General features: G+C 40.0%; 2 protein-coding genes across 2 annotated transcripts; both read left to right on the top strand.

The window, feature by feature from the left end:
* The first annotated feature begins 529 nt into the window (after positions 1-529).
* LOC137255500 (glycoprotein-N-acetylgalactosamine 3-beta-galactosyltransferase 1-B-like) lies at positions 530-7,419 on the top strand. Its single transcript, XM_067792935.1, has 3 exons — positions 530-800; positions 3,526-4,184; positions 7,258-7,419. The coding sequence occupies exons 1-3, from the start codon at positions 530-532 to the stop codon at positions 7,417-7,419; spliced, it is 1,092 nt and encodes a 363-aa protein (XP_067649036.1).
* Positions 7,420-13,572: 6,153 nt separating this feature from the next.
* On the top strand, positions 13,573-20,563 carry LOC137256178 (glycoprotein-N-acetylgalactosamine 3-beta-galactosyltransferase 1-B-like). Its single transcript, XM_067793884.1, has 3 exons — positions 13,573-13,708; positions 16,031-16,689; positions 18,829-20,563. Exons 2-3 carry the CDS (start codon positions 16,087-16,089, stop codon positions 18,982-18,984), a joined length of 759 nt encoding a protein of 252 aa, XP_067649985.1. The 5' UTR covers positions 13,573-13,708; positions 16,031-16,086; the 3' UTR covers positions 18,985-20,563.
* Positions 20,564-21,207: the final 644 nt, after the last annotated feature.

A 21,207-nucleotide genomic window follows, 5' to 3' on the forward strand; every position in this document is an offset into this window, starting at 1 on the left:
GAAACATATCAATTGCCCACCAACAGTCGCCAAATGGCTTACTTAATAATGGCAGTTACACACATTTATGGTGTAGTTAATAATCACCACACACTAGACAAACGTCTGACTCTTGCCGTTCAATGAACATCTGTTACATACTGAAAGTAACCTCAAGAAAGAAATGTTCACAACTACAGTTATATATACACCTGTGTTATAAATTGTGGCATTTTGAAACGTGTGTTATTGACATTTAGTGTTGGAATGTATACAGGGGAATACTTTTCTTTAGATCTAGTAGCCCTTAAAAACATTTTATGATTGTCAAAATCAGCAGTCTGACTGACCGTTTCTTTCTCTTCAGCCTCTCTGCAGTGAGTAACTGTGAGAAATGTGTTGAAAACCAGTATCTATACTGTGGCCACCAAGATCAGGTTTGAAAAGTACATGCATTTAAAAAGGGAAATATTCATAAGGTACAGGCTACAAAGGGATATTTGACCCAAATTACGTGCATGTATAACTACAAGAGCGAGATAACTGAGACATGGATACCTTCCCTCCTGTCACAAAATTATCTGCTGCTGTGTTAGGTTTAACAGTTGGATTTTCTTTGGCGTCCCTTTGTGCTTTGCTCCTTAAAACGGAAGAGTCCAACTTTCATTTCGTCTCGTCTATTGTGAATACTGTAAATTCACAAGATCCTCAAGCAAGAGAGAAGCAAAATCTATCGAAGGGCCGCCATGAAGAGTTTCAGAAGTCGTTGGGACAATACTTGTCTGGAAATATAAAATTTGAAGACCTGCATCTCCATAGAGGTAAGTTCTAATTCGACATTAGAATATTGCATCCTATTTAGTGATAAAATTTGCCTCAACACAGCTGCGAACATAATTTCAGGTATCTCAGGATGTGTCTTGTCGGAGTATGGAAATCAACCCCGAAATAGCGTAGGTCACTCGGGCGAGTAGGGTTTAAAGATGGTGATGTCCGGAAAATGTATCTCAACTTTATGTGACAGAAAATCCAACAGTAATGCAGGTCTTAGACGTGTAGTGCAGCAAACAGCGATTGGACAATTGAATTCCTGTTTCGTTTAGTAGTGAACAATATTATGGATGATACCAGTCGTATTGCCCCAGCTACAAAATACCCCATGAAATTTATTGAAAATGCCGTCGATATTTAGTCACATTTCCCCTGGGGCTAGTCAAAATGCCCCAATTCATTTAATTTGGTGTATTCTACCACACAACCATGTTTTTTTAAAATATGACACGGTTTCATGTCATTGGCACAGAGTGACAGACAATTAGCAAAGTCACGGTGTGTGATGACATGATTCAAGGTAGACACGTATTTTAGTACATCGGGGCTAATGTTACTGGTATCCCACTCGAAAATGAAACATTAGACATAAAGGTAAGTAAGTGTTAGTTTGATTATTACGTCTCTCGAAAAAGGTACGACAACTGGCCTTCTTGGTCGAATTCCCGCTCCACGCAATCGATTCCTGACACTTCAGAATTTTTTTTCTACAAGTCTGGGATGAGTTGTGCAGTCTCGGTACTGTGGCAAGAAAAGGACGCAAGTGATCAGCCTGGATGTAGATGTCCTAGACTTGAGTGGTAAATTTTGGACGGTCGTTTCTTAGGAGATACCAAGCGGAATCCCAAAAGCGAGATATGGTGCTATGCTGAATTTTGAAATATCGGGCAAGTGCAGACAGCAGCTATCCCCCTTCAAGGTGATATTTCGTTTGGCGTCACTCAGGCGTGGAATGATGATTTCCTCTTTTTTATACAGTGAATGAAAACAGTTAAACACAAGGGTTGCCTTTTTATTGTGATCGATACCGCATAGCCCCCGGTTAGTAGCACGTGCATTTTAGTTTGCATACATTCTTGGTGATGTTTTGGCGATTATTTCTTGAAACGCATCAAAAACAATGAAGATCGGAGCGTTTTGGTACTTGAGAAGTTTTCAATCACACATAGATGATGTCTGGAAAGATAAGGTACACTTGTATTCTCTTTTTCTGTAGCTGCTTGAGTCCAACATTCTCAAAATCGCGTATGCGTTTCTTTTTTCATTTTCGTTTCTAATATTTTTGGAAGAGTGTTTTATATATTGTGATGTGGTTTTCCTCCGCGGAAAGCAATATTCAAGTAATATTAAGACGATGTAAAGCAGATTATTGTTATGGTTTTCGGTACATTGAAAGTAAGCTGATAATTTATTTGGACTGTTTAGTTGTTTAATCCGAGTTTAGTTCAAGAGTGAGTCTGACGAAAGTGAGAATACAGGTCAATAGTTACTTTATAGGTTATCTCAGCTTCTCTAAATGCTAGCATCTAAGCCTGTTCTGATAAAACATAAGTCAACTATCTTTATACCCAACACGCTTATAACGAAGTTAAGGGTAAGTAAAGTAATTTTCAGCGCTTTTATCTAACCTACGGATGTAACGAACTGATATTTGTGGTCCCTTTGAGTTCGCTTTAACTTTTAGTTTGCTTGTAGTCAATTTAGAAGGAATGATCTGATGCATGTCAAGACGTTTCCTACACATATCATTTTTATTCGATAAAGAAAAAAACACCATACACATACACCCTAATTATACCATTAGGTTACGTGAAAAACATATTTTTAACATACTCACGCACATCTTTATTTGGACAGGACAGTCTCATGTATGTATGACAAAAGTTACATATTTAACTTTATAGACATATTCAGCATATTTGTCGTACCCACATAAGCGGGAGTAAGGCAATGAGTTACATCTTGACGACAGACATGCAAGTGCAATAACCTCTGTACTTCCCATAAACTGCGTGAACACCGTCTCATAAAAGCATAATGACGTCAGTAATGTTCAGATATAACACTGTTTCAGGTGTGACGTCATTCCCGTCACACACAAATTCGAATAACGTCATCAATGCCGTCCGAGCGACGTAAACAATACCACACACCATCACAATGATGCCATAACTGAGACAAATTTGCATATTGCGAGACTTTCCTTTGTAAACAAAAGCGTTTCATCTGAAATCAGAACAGACTCGGTGAACTCTGCATACCGTTTTGCTAAATAACAAGCATAGGCAGCTAGAACTCTGACTTCACGTAAAATCACAAAGAACAGGTGAAATATCATATGTCTTTGCAGTAGGTAAAGCCAAGACGATTCACTGAGCACCTAAATGTATGTGTCATGTCGAAGAAGTGGACGTAACTGTTTTGATTTGTGAATCACGTTTTTAATGTCTCTGACGAGTGATGACATGACCCCACACCAGTCCTTAACCCCATCCAAAAAAGCATTCCATTCTCTGTTCTCAATGAAAAACAATTTTGATATCACTCATTCACACGACCTGCCAACCGAGCGAATAGAACCCACGGAACCAACCATCAGCTCACTCACTCACTCGCTCTCTGAATTGCATCAATGAACGCATGAATCTACTAATATCGGTGTGTGAAACTGTTTATCGAAATAACTCAAACATTACTTTTGCTTTTTGTGAACAGATGACGATGCCATATCGAAGGCTCTATATCAAAAGGAGAGAGTACTCTGCTGGATTATGACGTCACCAAAAAACCTGGATGTTAAAGCACGTGTAGTTCGAGACACGTGGAGTAGGCGCTGCAACAAAGTCCTCTTCATGAGCTCGGTGACGGATCCAAAGTTTCCTACAATCGGATTAAACGTGTCAGAGGGCCGGAAGCATCTGACAGCCAAAACGATGCAGGCTTACCGCTACATCTACGAAAACCACTTTGATGATGCTGACTGGTTCATGAAAGCTGACGATGACACATATGTTATTTTAGAAAACCTCCGATATTTTCTGACGTCCCAAAACAAATCCCAACCTGTATATTTCGGCCATCATTTCAAGGTCCTTGTCAAGCAAGGGTACTACAGTGGTGGAGGAGGGTACGTGCTGAGTAAGGAGGCGTTGAGGAGATATGGTGAGAAGGGACACGACCCCAAACTGTGCAGGCGTGATGGTGGTGGCGAAGATGTAGCGTTCGGCAGATGTATGGAGAACTTGGGGGTGAGGACAGTCAACACAACGGACGCTCTTGGGAGGAGCAGATTCCATTGTTTTCGACCTGAGATGCATTTGGCGGGTAACTACCCAAGATGGTATTATAAGTATGATGCAAATGGCGCTAAGGAGGTAAGGTTATTTATATTTATCTAGATTTGTTTGTTATTTATGTAGAAAAAACATCTTTTTTCCATCATATTATGGACCTATACCAAATTATTTTGGCTGTTGGTGAGGTGACTCATCCTGTCAGTATCTGGAGTGGATGACATTGAAGCTACTAATACGAGGTTTTAAATATGCCAGGTGTATTTTAAGAAACCGATACATCATAAGTACGATGGGAAGTTGACCTCTCGATCATTGGATACCGCACCAAGTTAATGTGGCTCTCCCGTCCTTATGATGTACCCATTCACAGTTGGGTGGACAAGGACCTCCGGAACCACCGAGCTGGATCATTATCCAGGCGTCTAAGATAGCTCGCCCACTACGCCCCCATGGTAGAAAATACACTTCCACAGTATTTCCTGACCAACATATCTTCATAAAATAAGAATAGAATGATTTGGTGCATGGAAAGAGCTGTTAGAGTTCGAAAATGCGCACTTCGTTGAACTTTATTTCTGCATTATGAAAGGAAGGTTTGTAATCTCACATACATGAAGGGAATAACATTCATTGAAAAGAGAAGGGTGTTAAGTCTATGCGTAACAAGGGCGGTCTGGATCATATCAGTCGAAAACACTTTTTCAATGATAAATAATGAACAATTTTCTAAATCAACAACAATACATATTAGGTGTCATATTTTTAGGTTTTCAATCTTACAACGCTACTTATATGAAACAATGACTGTTATATTTTCCAGTCCTGTATATAAAATAGTCCATAATTGGAATCAGCCATAAGTGAGATAGCTGAACCTTCCTAAATACCATTACGAAAGGGGCAGATTTTGATAATATTTTGATAATATCTGAATTTATGCCATATATTAAAAATATTTGTAGCAAAATATTTGGAGAAGGAATGTCTCCACATTCCTGGGCTTCCTCTGTTATAATCTTTATATTCTAGACAAGGGTCAAACATTTTTTACAAAAATCCTTTATAATAGAATTTCCCTTTGGCCAAATATGCTTGTCAACCTTTTTGAATCACACGCTTACGTTTGGCATTAAATGCATGTGGGCCCGGTTTTTTTGTAAATAACTCTTCATCCAATAACTCAGTCGATCTCAAACTTTGCAAGTGGATGTTTTGTCAGACAACCTAATCACATAGTAAATCTCCGATTTTGTGCATTTGTATGAAAGAATCTGTCTATGTAACTATCAACAAAATAAACAGCAGAACACAGACTGCTTGCAGAGGGAGGGAGCCGATGACCCGTAAGAAGTGTTCAACTTCTGATCAAAATATTTACTTTATATGAACTTATTGAAAACCATTACTATTTTTAGACAAAAACGAAAGCTATGTGTAGCCTCTATAGATTGTCAAAAAGCATTTGACCCTTCTAAACTGCGAAACATTGGAACTGTCTGTACGTGTCAAAACTGATGTTCTAAATTCGGAAATGTTCGCCCCAATCCCTTCTTTTAAACATTTCGATTCTCATTTACAACCAATGTTACTTTACAGTTCAGAAGTATGGGGTTTCCAAAGATACGATTATTTGGAAAAAGTTCACCATTTGGCATTAAAAATACCGTGAGTTCGGGCATTCTTAGCAGAATTTTATCGATGGCATATGGTGAATGTGGAGATAGCAGCTACATATAGCTTCACAAATTAGAAGCCTTAAATTCCGGTTAAATTCTAGACGTACATGGCCAACGTCTACATAAAATAGTCGACAGCATATTGTTATGTTTAGACAATGTATGGAAAGTAACATGGGGGTGCAGATATTCAGAAACGTTACCATACGGTTATGACATTGCCGTATTCTAGACAGTTGGCAATATTCGATCCATAAATATCTTTGTTCGAAATTATCATTCAGATTTAAATGAAAGCATGTCATGTGAATTGTTGAATTCTTGAACCAGAGAAAAACAACACTTTTCATCCTAACCTCTGGAACTTTAAGTGAGTTAGTTGTTACATTCAGACTCGGTTTGTCAGGATCAATGATCAAAGGTATGAAAATAGGGATTGATAAAAATTGAAGGATTTGTACGTTATGTAAAAATGAAATCACTTACATGTCTTTACATGTCTTTACTTAAGAGAACCACCAGAACATTCTCCTATTTTACGATCTCCAGAAATGATATCGACATTTTACACCTGTCATTATATTTAAAACGGGCGACAAATAACGCACAGCATTGTAACATATTGCACAATGTATATTCAAACTGATGTAATACGGCACGTAGCATGTGATTGTATGAGTTACTGTATATACTGTGTACACGTTATGTGGCTGGAGGCCTAGAGAGTATCACACGACTTCTTCTTCGACTATAAGACTACTAGTAGTATGTGTTAGCTTAATGTAAAGAACACTGGAATGAAGGTCGACATGTAAGACTAGTATGTGTTAGCTTAATGTAAAGAACACTGGAATGAAGGTCGACATGTAAGACTAGTATGTGTTAGCTTAATGTAAAGAACACTGGAATGAAGGTCGACATGTAAGACTAGTATGTGTTAGCTTAATGTAAAGAACACTGGAATGAAGGTCGACATGTAAGACTAGTATGTGTTAGCTTAATGTAAAGAACACTGGAATGAAGGTCGACATGTAAGACTAGTATGTGTTAGCTTAATGTAAAGAACACTGGAATGAAGGTCGACATGTAAGACTAGTATGTGTTAGCTTAATGTAAAGAACACTGGAATGAAGGTCGACATGTAAGACTAGTATGTGTTAGCTTAATGTAAAGAACACTGGAATGAAGGTCGACATGTAAGACTAGTATGTGTTAGCTTAATGTAAAGAACACTGGAATGAAGGTCGACATGTAAGACTAGTATGTGTTAGTTTAATGTAAAGAACACTGGAATGGAGGTCGACATGTAAGACTAGTATGTGTTAGTTTAATGTAAAGAACACTGGAATGAAGGTCGACATGTAAGACTAGTATGTTTTAGCTTAATGTAAAGAACACTGGAATGAAGGTCGACATGTAAGACTAATATGTTTTAGCTTAATGTAAAGAACTCACACGTTCATGATATATTTCAGGGTCTGGACAGCATCTCTGACTACGCCATATCCTTCCACTACGTGACCCCACAGAAAATGCACTATCTGGAGTTTTACACCTACCACTTACGACCGTATGGCATTGTGTCCGGCACCCAGGAGCTCAACAGAAAAGATATGGTGATCAGTACACATGTGTAATGACACAGAGGACTTCATTCGTCTGTCTGATATGACGTGAATGTTCAATGAACAATTTGGAATTGTTGGTAGGTTTCCAGATGCATCCAAATGTTTTGCTACTGATCATGTATAAAGGCGTTACTTGTTCACGCCTAGATACTGATCTTCGCAAGACTGGTTTATGTTACTGTTGAAACGTTTGGGATTCTCATCCACATCACTTCAAAGAGGGACAGGAATACATGGATGAACAAAGTCCTTGCAACAGCAGGAATGACGTTTGTTCTTCATATCTTTCCTTTGTACTCCAACTTCTAAGAGTCCGTCAAAACCTCTCAGGGAACTTTTACTTCGTGTAGGTAATAGGTATACTTTTAAACCAAACCCACTCACTCACCTTTCGCTAAAGATCAAGAGGGGTGGTGGGGTAGCCTCGAGGCTGAAGGGTCGGCTCGTCACACTAAAGACCTGGGTTACAATGTGTGAAGCTTATTGCTGGTGTGCCCTGTCGTGGTATTGCTGGAATATTGCTGCAACGGCATAAAAATCTTTTCACTCACTCAAATATCAAGTGTTGGCAATGCGTGTAGGTTTACGATTATAAGAGGGGCGTATACAGCATCACTGCAAACACATCAACTTGTGTCCCTGGTATGTGTTAGTCCTCTGTACCAGAGGGTGAGTGATGGAGCCATATTATAGTTATCATGACCGCATGCATCATATTCATGTGAATAAAGCTGTTTCTCGATTCTCCCAGTTGAGTTGTTTTGTCTGTACATGCCAGGTAACGTCGTATCAAGTCAACCGTTTACCTGAAAACGAAACTAATAAGCATGGGACATTTGACACAAATTAAAACACGCCCTTGTCACTTATCAGTTGTAACTCTCCTCGCCCGTGGCGGAGTCATCAAGGTTAAATCCATCCTGGTTCTTGGACCTCTGATTAATAGACAGCAATCGTCTGGAACAGGCAATCCCATGATCAACTGTATGAGCATCGATCTACGCAATTGGGATACGGTGATACGGATATTTGTAAACTCAGCGAGCCTAACCACCGGATCCCGTTAGTCGCTTCTTTCATCAAGCATGGGTTACTGGAGATCAGTTATAACCCCGGTATTTACTAGTCTAGATCTTCATAGTGTGGACAGTTTCCTCTACTCTGGGAGTTTGATATATCTCCCTGTTTCTACTCTTTTTGGTGTAACTCCACATTTACACTCGGTTAATGCGCTTCCACGAAATCTTGGTAAAAATGATGTTACGTACGCTTCAGCTGCTCTGGGAGTATAGTATAAGTTTATTTCCACCGTGACGTGAAAGTCCTTAAAGTTGTGTGATAATATCTTGCATGGGTGTAGCCTTGGCTTTTGTAAGTATAAAACTGAAGACATATGCGATCTGATCCAAATCTATGAATTTTGGTTTTACTTTGAACGTCATGTTTTGTTTTGTTTGTTGTTTTTTTTAAAAAATGACAACCCGTGAGATCTTCCCCGTATCTTGTGTATAGTACGTGCCTAATCCATGTTTATCACCCGCATGTAGAACCTTATACCAGTACACAACTGTCTGACAAATATCATTCCACAAATCGCCCACATCTTTATTCCACCATTCCTTGTTACGTTTCCCCTTCTTGTGATGTCTTCATTTGTATTTGCCTTGTCTGCATGGCACATGTTGTTAACACAAAATCTGAAAACTTTTCTGTCAATCAATCAGGGAGTGTTTCCCTGATGACTCTCATGTAACGTATGACATCAGTGTTAAAGAAGACTTAGTTTTGACTATTCATGGAAACACATTTCATTTAGTGTAAAGAGCAACATGGCAATGAACAAGGATTGTACTGATCCTCTGGCGGTGATCTATGAAATATACCTTGTACCTGTACCATGCATGTCGGCCAATGCACGCACACAGTTTCAGGGGTTCAAAGGCAACACTAAAGATAAAGGAGTTAGCATACGCTCCGAAACGTCGTGTTATTCACAATAAAGAAGGAGCAAGAAAAGCAGAAAAAAGAAGCTGACATCCATAATTCTGGATAAATCTTAAATAAATACCGCTTGCTTAAGTCGAACTATATCTCCCACAGTCGTATTTTTCGCAATAGCTTAAACAGCATGCAACGCAGCAGGGTAATAGCATCGGATCGCAACTTAAACTTCCCATTGAAAGTTTAGACTCACTTAAAAACAATCACTGAATGTTATTGCGATACATATGGTTACATTGGAGATTCATTTCGGGAACTCACTTCAAACCTTATGAAGATGAATTGCCAGAGGACCGTGAATCACATTGTTCAAAAACATGTGCAAATAGCATGCATCTAAGCAGGTGCGTTTTATGAAGAATCCGCCACTTTGCACGGACTTTTATCATATATTGAACAATAATGTTTTCAAACGATATATATTTGTTTAACAATACATCAGGTCATGTGTAAACAGTACCTTTAAAAAGTATGGAATATATAACGAGGGGAAATAATTAGTTGACAGTACAAACGACTCTCGAAACCTAGTGATACATATTGAAGTTGCAAAGCCTGGCTATCAGATCAAGCCTATTGTCATGAGACAATGTCCCTAATCCCCTGAACCCCATCCTTTCAAAATTCCTAGATCCGCCCATGTGTTTGCTACCTGAATCAGAGATGCAAAACTCTATGTATGTGCTCCTCCAAACATCTGACTCTATAACAGGAATCCGCACTCACATTGCCGTGTCATCTCATATTCTAGATATTCCACCTGATCAATCTGTTTCAGTCTAGAGCGTATGAGTGTGTATTGTTTTAAACGGCGTACACCAGAAATTGGCCTCAAATATTGTAGCCATATGTTAGATTGAACCCTGGTCAACGACGTGTCGAGTTAACGGTATAGGTTAGATGCACTGGATAAACGTATTCTTGCTCTTGTCAGGAAACCAGTGCAACCACTGGCCCATGAAAACAACATAGCGAAAGTTGACTCCGTTTTGGATATGGTTGTCATTTCAGCCAAAATAGAAAAGTATAAAATCAGTTTGTTGTATAATCATGTACCCTATATCATGTTGTACCTGGATCATGTTATACCTGGATCATGTTGTACCTGGATTATCCATCGTGCTTATTTCTGTCACTTTGGTATATTTTGGTAATTAGTCCTGGATGAATAACTGTCATAATTAGTCATCACTTCATCAATGTCATCATTTATATGCGCTTCTTTTGTTTGTTCGTTATTTTACGCTGCATGCAGGAATATTTCAGGCATATTCTGGTGGCCTGTAAATAACCGAGTCTGGAGCAGACAATCCAGTGACCTACAGCAGGATCATCTACAGCTTGTTCCTTGATCTACCTAACTGGGATACGATGACATGATTGCGTCAACCAGGTCAGCAAGCTTGACCACCCGAACCTGTTAGTCGCCCTTAACAACAAATATGAGCTTCTGAAGATCAGTTTTAACCCGGATTGCACTTCTGTAGACATGTGTGTATATCTGTGACATGTGAACACATTTAGTCATGTTTGAACATTTTACCAGCAGCAAGCCTGAATCGTGTCGGAGCGGATGACAATGTTCAGCTGTTAATACTGACTGTATGTATATGTTTGTTAGTTCACGTTTATGTCAAAGCCAGGAGATCTCGACTTCCCTGAGCCGTGTAGGGCCGGCTGATTTAAAACAAACTGATTCGTTTGAGTCAGTTCAAAGCAGAATAATATATGTTTACCCTGCCGGAAACTAATGTACAAAACTAAAATTTCTGATTCTGTTGATAGGAATGCAAATTTCTTCTAGATAAATATGACACGTTATAATTGCCATATTTCTTTAGCGCCATCTGCACGGAAGCGGTTAAACCAAGGAGGGTATTTACTCTCAAAATGCGCCTCAGGCAAAAGAGAATAGAACTCCAGAAGGCATCTGTTGTGTTGTTGCGTTGTAGCTGCATCTTTAACAGCACCATCACCCCTGCACAATTTGTGCCTTATACCCCCTAGATAAACATGTGAAACACAAGATAAGCTTTTACCGAGAAAAAAATCTTAAAGCGTGAAGAACTATTTTATTTTGCGTAGTAATTCTGTTAACGTTGTTCTATGGCTCCACGCGCAGTCACCGCTTGTCAGTACGGTCATGTACATATACATGTATTATATTATTCTGTCATGCACTTCACTGTCACATTTGCAGTTGCATATCTATGTTATTGCACAAAACAATGTGTAGCCACATAACGGAAGGCATACATGAAATTAGTATAATATATAAAAGCAGTCCTTCCTATGCATACATACATACACACACACACGCGCGCGCACACACACACACATACATACATACATACATGCATACACGCACACACACACACAGAGAGGGGCTGTTTGCCGTGTGTGTGTATGTGTGTGTGTGTGTGTGTGTATGTATTCGGGAAAGGACTATATATTGATAATAGTGGAGAACACCAAATTCTACGTCAAAGTATCATTACACTATATAATACTATCGATAATTATGCCTAGAGCAAATAACAAGCTTCATGAATATGAACATTGATAAAACAAGCAACAATTATTACAGCTAAATTATATTTTATAAAGGTTTTCATTTCTTTCTTGTTTGTAAGCATGCTATCCAGATCGTCCCCGGGAATTTCATCATTTCATCTCAGACGCCATGAACTGTTCAGAGCCCACCCAGTGAATGACCCAACAAGGGTGCTTGTCTTCACAACACATGACACGTAAACAATCGTGCAGTGGTAATTCATGTAAACGTCCCTTGAAAATCCGAGTCCGTGTCGAATTGATCTGGCACATAACTCGATTGACAAACATGTGTGACCGTCCAGTAGTGCTGAACCATCAACAAAATCAACACTGACATTGAATGTGTGTCTCCTGTCCTTGGCTAGTCGGATAACTAATTTTTGTGAGTTTTTGAGTTTTAACATGCTGCATAACAGAATCAATCACCAGGCAGATAAATGTGTTCAAATGTGCGCAATACAATTCTGCCATGAAAAGCCTGTACACGGATGGCATGCTATATTATTTGCTTGTATTGATACTCACCCAACTCCAAAATACCACAAAAAGTAGTAAATAAATTGGATCTCATAAAAGCCTGAAATCAGAGAATATTATAATTTGGCACTGTATATTCTCCACAAAACGCAAACATGTATATGTTAAAAGAACACCTTTATGTCATATTTTCACATTACCTCGTGACGTCTATGTTGCTTCAGTCTCAGTTGGAATTCCGGGTTAGAAGTATAGTCCATCACTGGACGTTTTCTGTAGGCAACGACTTAACGGATCATGTAGTCTTGCTTGGTTGGTTCATCTTACTAGATGGACATGGCTTGCAGCAAATTAACAACATTTGGTCTTATGCTGTGAGTCTCTTGTCCAGTAACCAGTGGTTTCAATATTAACATAATATTATCCTACCAACTTTTATTAAATGGACCACTGATGAACTTGTTTAAATCATAGCAGTCATACACATTTTGATGATGGATATGAAAGGCATGATACGGCTAGCAACAGTTTCGCTGGCGCCGTTCATTGACTCCGGAAAGAAACATGTTGCAGTTACGCATGTGCAGTTATATATATTTATCTGTTTTATACGCATGGTCATTTTGAACGTGTGTTATTGAGATGTCCCGATGTCAAAAGCCGTGCGAACGGTAATCAAGAGATGATAATTATTTTGTTTAGATCACTTTTTAGAGCATTTTAAAAATTATCAATACTGCCCAAATGACCACAGTCTGATGTATCGTTTGTTTCTTTTCAGCCTCTTTAAGCGATCGGCGACTATCCGTGGGGAAGGTACTGCAGTATTCAGGAGTTGCAATCCAGCATCCATACTGTGACCACCAAGACGATCAGGCTTTAAATAATTACACATAAATCCTGATGAGGAAAATTTTTATAAGGTGCAAGTTACAAAGGAATATTCGACCAAATTACGTGCATGTATAAACACAGCAGCGAGATAACTGAGACATGGCAACCGTCCCTCCTGTCACAAAACTATTTCCTGTCGTTTTAGGTTTAACTGTTGGATTTTCGTTGGCGTCCATTTGTGCATTGCTCCTTAAAACGGAAATATCCAACTTTCAGATCGTCTCATCTATTGTAAACACTGTAAATTCACCAGATGTTCATACAAGAGAGACGCAGAATCTATCGAAGGACTTCTTTGAAGAAATTCTGAAGTCGTTTGGACAGTACTTGTCTGGAAATATCAAATTTGAGGACCCGCATCTCCATAAAGGTTAGTACCAATTTGATAGCATGTACTCTATAAAAAGTAGGGGAACCTGAACCTTGAAGTCTGGTAGGAAGAAAACCCACTGAGGAACATTACACTGACTTTCATCTTGTGTATGCAGCATCATTACACGGTATCACCACAAGCAAACACAATGCATGGGAAGCACGTGCACAACGTGGGAGCCTCCAACACGTGCATGGGGCCTCATCATGAATCTCAGGCATATCGATGAAACGCTGTAGACCATTTTCCGATAATTTTCATGCATCTGTGCACGGTCAGGGTTTTCAGAGTGTAATCACACACTACCGACTGAAAATTGTAAACCTGAAATTTTCATGTCATACTCCATGGCCAGTCACCTAACACGGGGGATAACTGAACGAACAGCGTTCCTTTGAATGAAATCCTCGTGGTGATGCATTCTCCATTATTATTGTATCAACAATGATTCAATCCCATATATCTCCCATTTTCTACAATCGTACATTGGAAGCACAATTCCCCTTCCTTTTTTGAAGAGTATATTATTCCATCCTAATCTGCGAGACAGTTTGCTCTGACACCACTGTGTACAGTGGCACGCCTGTGTGTCATATTTAAGCATTGAATGCAACCTACTCACAGAAAATGTGTTTCATTTCTATCATAACGTGTACACTTTATTTGTCAGAGGCTACATATGTACTACAGTATTGCAGGTCTCAGGCATGTTGAGCAGCAAACATAGAGTGAACGAATGAATTCCATGTTACCTATAGCAGTGGGAAATTCAAGGGACTTCCACGACAGAGTATATTAAAGTAATAACCAGAAAACAGTGTTTCTGGAAATATGACAAAGTGTCATGTCATCTTTATGTGTTGATCGAGAGAGGTGACTAACGGGACCATGGTTGTCAATCTCACGGACTTGCTTGACACATGTCATCGTGTCACAGTTGTGTAGATATGTACTCATGCTATTGATCACTGGATTGAGTGCAGCGTTGACATTCCTACCAACCAATCATATAGTGACAGATAATAAGCAAAGTCACATTGTCTGTTTGCTCGATAAGAAGTAACGCAGTGTTAACGTGGTTCAACCTTGCTTTGAACATTATTTTCGACAAGCAATGCACAAAACAGATATCGCACGGAGAGATAGAAGGTTACACCTATTCCTCCTGCATCGCACTGGGGATTGGATGGTTGTACTTAGGGGAGGTGGTGCCCGTGGATGTCCAGTACATGAACGACACAAGTCTGTCTCGGGTCCACAAGACTTAATTCTCAGTTACACACACGTGTAGGCTACAGAGTCTCGCTCCTTTTATCCAGTTAGTTGTTCACTCCAAGTTTTGTTCAAGAGTCACTCTCATTATCATACATATGACCAAAATTGGAATTTACACATTCAAAGTGGCAGTAGCACATGTGTCATACTGATGTGGAGAAGCTGCATTTCGGGAGGGAGAGTAATATGTGCATTTTTACACATATTATAAGTCACATATTATATGTCACATCTCACAATTTACTCATCTAAGTGATATGTTTTTACTGGTAATATAAATATGTTTTAAGTAAAATGTAAGTTTACTCTTACATGATTCGTGTGTAATTACGTTAAGTGAGTTTTTTTTTTTTTTTTTTGTATTGTTTTGTTTTGGTTATTAAAGTGGATATGTATTTTTATTCATGAGTGGCTTCATACGCTGAAAGAAAACAAATAACCCATTTTGGCCATGAAGATTCTCACTGCAATATCCTTTCATGTTTGGTAGATATCTTACGGCAAAATGCGACATGGTCGTTTGTCTCTTGGATGTGTAAAAATATCATCATGTCATATGTAAAAAAATATGACGGCTCTCCTCACTTTATCTGATTAATGAAGACGTCATTCGTTCATCCAGATACCGACTACACGTCTCATTTGAGAGCATAAAAGATGACTCTTGGCAACGGTAACGTCAGGAAGAAGACCATGATGTAAACATAGAGGCATCAAAATACCAATTATTTTTATTGCGATGTTTAAAGCCAACACATTTCGTTGTTTTTGAACATCTAGATGCATGTGTCATGTGGGAGAAGTAGAAAGGCAAGTATATGCAGACGTAACGAGTTTTTTCCCCCTCAGACTGGTACACTGTGTGACTCACCTTTTTTGCATGCCCCCACACCACTCTTTACCCGCAAACCTTACTTACACGCTCGCCCAAACTCAACCCATGCCCACTCCACCAACTCATCATTCATCCTTTAATGGTCACAATCTACCACTATCGCCAGATAAAGTTGTTTATCAAACACGGTTTCTCTTCTATTTGAACAGATGACGATGCCATATCGAAGGCTCTGTATCAAAAGGAGAAAGTACTCTGCTGGATTATGACGTCACCAAAAAACCTGGGTGTTAAAGCACGTGTGGTTCGTGACACGTGGAGTAGGCGCTGCAACAAAGTCCTGTTCATGAGCTCGGTGACAGATCCAAAGTTCCCTACAGTCGGATTAAACGTGTCTGAAGGACGGGAACATCTGACAGCCAAAACAATGCAAGCTTTCCGCTACATCTACGAAAACCACTTTGATGATGCTGACTGGTTCATGAAAGCTGACGATGACACATATGTTATTTTAGAAAATCTTCGGTATTTTCTGACGTCCCAAAACAAATCCGAGCCTGCATTTTTTGGCCATCATTTCAAGGTAATACTAAAACAAGGGTTCTATAGTGGTGGAGGAGGGTATGTGCTGAGTAAGGAGGCACTGAGGAGATATGGTGAGAAGGGACACGATCCCACAGTGTGCAGGCATGATGGTGGTGCAGAAGATGTAGCGTTCTGCAGATGTATGGAGAAGCTGGGGGTGAGAACAGTCAACACAACAGACGCTCTTGGGAGGAGCAGATTCCATTGTTTTCGGCCCGAGGCGCATTTGGTGGGTAACTACCCAGAATGGTATTACCAGTACGATGCAAATGGTGCTAAGAAGGTAATGCAAACACAAAATGTTATTTGTCTATCTCATCAAAATCAGACAAAAAGGCGGCCCGACGCGTTTTCGGTCTGACAAACGCTTCCATAGCATTGATTGTTGAAAAACTGCATGATTTATACTCTGCTGATCTCTGTAAAGGACATTGCGTATCACTAACCTGGTGATTTTATTTCTGTTAAAAGCTTTCAAACTTTACCGTCCAAATACGTAAAGAAATCTCAGGCTAAAATCCCGAACCGAATAGTAGATTTAGTCTCAGCTTGAATGTCTTTTATTGTTCCCACCTCTTTTAACGTGCAACAACACTGCTCAAAAAAAGAAACGCAAAACCCAAGTATCAATGAAAATGTCGTGTTATTCAAGGACGTGTAGATCAGTGGAAAACAAAGATACATGAATGAAATTTTATGGAGCAATGCGTCACTATCAGGTGGTGTTGAAGTCAGTACCTCGTATGACCACCTCCAGCTGCTACTACTGCCCGACAAGCATTCTATTCTACCTATGCTACCTCGGACTTTCACGGGTCTTTTCCCATTGACTCTTATGCTAACTAAATATTTTACATTGTAGTAACATTGTACAGCTATTACATTTTTCTGAATACAGGATGCTAAAAAGACCAATCCCACATTCGTAACTACTCGTCTCTTTCCGTGACCTACAAAGAAGACTCATACTCCCCTTCCCTCCCACCCCCCTCCCCCCTCGTACGCCATTATTGCAAAGAATCGTGGCAAACCAATCAAATCGCGCGTAGTAAAACACATTTCAAAACATGAAACTGGCGGAACCGTTGAACTTTGAAACTTCGCTAAACTATACCAAGCACACGTTAAAGATAAACTTTGATCTAAAGGATACGGAAACATATTTGCAAAGGTAATGACCGTGCTGCTGTTTTGCCCACGGGATGTAGGATATTCTTTGAGGCATGTTTGGAAATTCAGAGTTATCTGTCCTTGATAAAAGTACTAGACTGGTATCATGTCCATGTCCGTTTGTGCTCAGACAGGACCCAGTCGTAAACATTGCCACGAGGAGAGTACGTGACGCCATCCTGCTTGCCGGAATAACACGAGTAGTTACGAATGACCAATCCCAGTCCCGGGCAAAATGTCAACCATTCGAACTCATCTTTGGTCACATTCAGCATGTGAAAAGTCAATATGTTAAAAAAGGTAGCACCAAATATCAAAATACAATTTTTTTTCTACACTGGGGCGAATTAGATTTGGTGTAGTGTATATTTTGGAACCATTGCATTGAAAGAGCTGAAAGGGTCCGATGGCGTGTTTTCAGAGATTAAAGGTAGCATTAAGTATTTGAGTCATCACCAGACAACCATTACTGGGAATTATGAGGGGGATTTATGCCATCTGGACATGGTGACTGGCAGCAGACCAAGTCAGAATCTCTGATACACCTACACAATTTAGATATCTATAATGGCTAGCATTAGTTCAGGGGATCGAAGGGACGGTGGGGTAGCCTGATGGTAAAAGCGCTCTCGTCACGTTGAACACCCACGTTCGATTCCCCACAAGGGTACAATGAGTAAAAAGCTATATCTGGTGTCCCCCGCCGTGACATTGATGGAATATTGCCACATGCGTCGTAAAACCATACTAACTCTCCCAGGGGATCGAGTTTACCTTTTTGTGTTTTGTTTGGCCACACTCAGCAGTATTTCAGTAATATGGCGTCTGTCTATAAATCATCGAGATGACAAGCATCAGCCAAGTCAACGACCCTGATAACACTTGCAAAATGTATTTCTGCATTACGTTTCATAATCATATATACTCCATGGGAGTTTATTTATATGTCACAAAAGAATGGGGTTATATCAATGGGTTGATTCTGTTCAATAAAACTGAAGAAATCTTTACATCTGAAAAACTGTAACAATACATATTACAGGTAACATTTTTAGATTTTCAATGACACGTTTATAAAGTAGTGTTACTCTCTGTGTTTTTGAATATTTAATGATCCATAATAATACCCATGTTTATAATGAGTGTAAACTACGAATGAAATTGTTAGAATCATGTTAATTCTAGAGTGTAAGTATTCATTAGCTTCATCTCAAGATCTCACTAAAAGGTAAATAAATACTATATATTTCAGGGCATAGAGAGCATCTCCGACTTCGCCATATCCTTCCACTACGTGCCCCCACAGAAGATGTACGATCTGGAGTTTTACATCTACCACTTACGACCGTATGGCATTGTGTCCGGCACTCAGGAACTCAACAGAAAAGAGGATGGTCAGGCTCGCTGACATGGTTGACACATGTCACTGGTTCCCAATTGCGCAGATCGATGCGTGTGATGAGCTTGATGCTCACTGGATTGTCTGGTTCAGACTCGATTATTTACAGACCGCCACCATATGGCTGGAATATTGCCGAGCGCAGCGTAAAACTAAACTCACCTTCACCCTCTCACCTGCTCAGTGTCAGGCTGCGCAGAAATGGTGGTGGGATAGATGATAGTATGTATCCTGACAAAGCTCCCGTCTTGTGTATGGTAAACACGGTATATTCCTAAGATGGGACCCTCCCTCAGGGGAAATGCTGATTCAGAGAGTAATGTGACAGGAAAACCAAAGTTGAAGCAGACTTGAAACAGACTTGAAACATTTACTATTTCGGCGACTCCTTCGAGTATGTGTCCATGTGTGGGGGCATTGTACCTATAATGGGAACTGAACCCGGCTGATAAGCTTCGCTTTAACCACTGGGCTACCCCATCACTCCATTTCTAGAATGGGCTGGAAAACCTTCCTATAGATGTTCAAAATTGAAATGCCCCTGTGGTTGTTGGGATCCGTTTAACCCCTTTATGTAATGGCAATGCAATCACTCAAGATTTTATACCCCAGGAAAGACTCCGCTATCAAGAACTTTGTTCAATAACAAGATGAAAAATAGTAAAACTATATATAAGATTGTCCATGTCTTGTTGGAGGGGCTGGAGAGTTGTAACTCTTTAGAATACTAATTAGCATATTTTTTTTTATTATTGTATGGCTACGGAACTGTTATGTGATTCATGGTGCTGCTGAACCGTCGCAATATTCATGGTTATTTTGGCTGCAGAGCTATTGCAAAGCACATGGTTGTTGATTGGCTGCTGAGCTGTTGCAATACCCATGACTGATGGCTGGCTGCTGAGCTGTTGCAATACCCATGACTGATGGCTGGCTGCTGTGCTGTTGCAATACCCATGACTGATGGCTGGCTGCTGAGCTGTTGCAATACCCATGACTGATGGCTGGCTGCTGTGCTGTTGCAATACCCATGACTGATGGCTGGCTGCTGTGCTGTTGCAATACCCATGACTGATGGCTGGCTGCTGTGCTGTTGCAATACCCATGACTGATGGCTGGCTGCTGTGCTGTTGCAATACCCATGACTGATGGCTGGCTGCTGTGCTGTTGCAAAACACATGACTGATGGCTGGCTGCTGTGCTGTTGCAATACCCATGACTGATGGCTGGCTGCTGTGCTGTTGCAATACCCATGACTGATGGCTGGCTGCTGTGCTGTTGCAATACCCATGACTGATGGCTGGCTGCTGTGCTGTTGCAATACCCATGACTGATGGCTGGCTGCTGTGCTGTTGCAATACCCATGACTGATGGCTGGCTGCTGTGCTGTTGTAAAACACATGACTGATGGCTGGCTGCTGTGCTGTTGCAATACCCATGACTGATGGCTGGCTGCTGAGCTGTTGCAATATGCATGTTTGCTGATTGTTTTTTGAGTTATTGCTGTACTCATAATTGTGTATTTCAATTATAATATCATAGTTTGTTTTCAGGAACCTGGTTCCGTTTGTAACATAAATGTTCCAATGAATTGATTGCGTCGTCGCATCGATGTCGTCGTCACAGGTTTGAACACATCTGCAGTTTACATCATATGATGTAGAGGCCATGATGCATGTATACAGATTACATTGACTGAAGTAGTCATATGTTTCGACCAAATATATACCCACACGCATAAGAAACGCAAGTATTTTTATCAAACAGGAAACAAACTCTTCCGGGTCTCATTGCACCTGCACCTGATTGACGGTACTTATCCAACAGGCGTGAAAATACACTTTTTGATTTACCCAACATTCAGGCAACTTGACACAATGCTGTCTCACCTTTTCACCTCAACGTTTGCTGCATTCAATTTCTTAGTTCCCTTATTAAAGTGCCTCAATGGTACTTTGCAAACATTTGGCCTCTGTTGTGTCCTGGGGATCGTTCATTTCACAAGTGAAGGACATTGTATACTTACCCACTTGTCAAGAGGCATAAATGCCTAGCAGAAAAGGAAATGCTTTGTGTTCTCACAAGCAATAATAAATTTCCAAATGTTGGCGCTTTGTGTACAGTTTTGAATTTTGTGTTTACGGAGGTATTTCAGGAGAGGACATAGGAACGCTACCGCTTCCGTTCTCTCGTCACGTGCTATTTCTTTTATCATGCGTCGTCCACGTGCAA

The sequence above is a fragment of the Haliotis asinina genome, chromosome 11 (assembly GCF_037392515.1).
Source record: "Haliotis asinina isolate JCU_RB_2024 chromosome 11, JCU_Hal_asi_v2, whole genome shotgun sequence".
Lineage (NCBI taxonomy): Eukaryota > Metazoa > Mollusca > Gastropoda > Lepetellida > Haliotidae > Haliotis > Haliotis asinina.

Excerpts from the sequence above, each read along its gene's own strand:
- LOC137256178 (XM_067793884.1), top strand. The coding sequence starts at position 16,087 with ATGACGTCACCAAAAAACCTGGGTGTTAAAGCACGTGTGGTTCGTGAC. Across the intron at positions 16,690-18,828 it reads ATGCAAATGGTGCTAAGAAG|GGCATAGAGAGCATCTCCGA; the intron begins GTAATGCAAACA and ends TATATATTTCAG.
- LOC137255500 (XM_067792935.1), top strand. The coding sequence starts at position 530 with ATGGATACCTTCCCTCCTGTCACAAAATTATCTGCTGCTGTGTTAGGT. Across the intron at positions 801-3,525 it reads AGACCTGCATCTCCATAGAG|ATGACGATGCCATATCGAAG; the intron begins GTAAGTTCTAAT and ends TTTTGTGAACAG. Across the intron at positions 4,185-7,257 it reads ATGCAAATGGCGCTAAGGAG|GGTCTGGACAGCATCTCTGA; the intron begins GTAAGGTTATTT and ends GATATATTTCAG.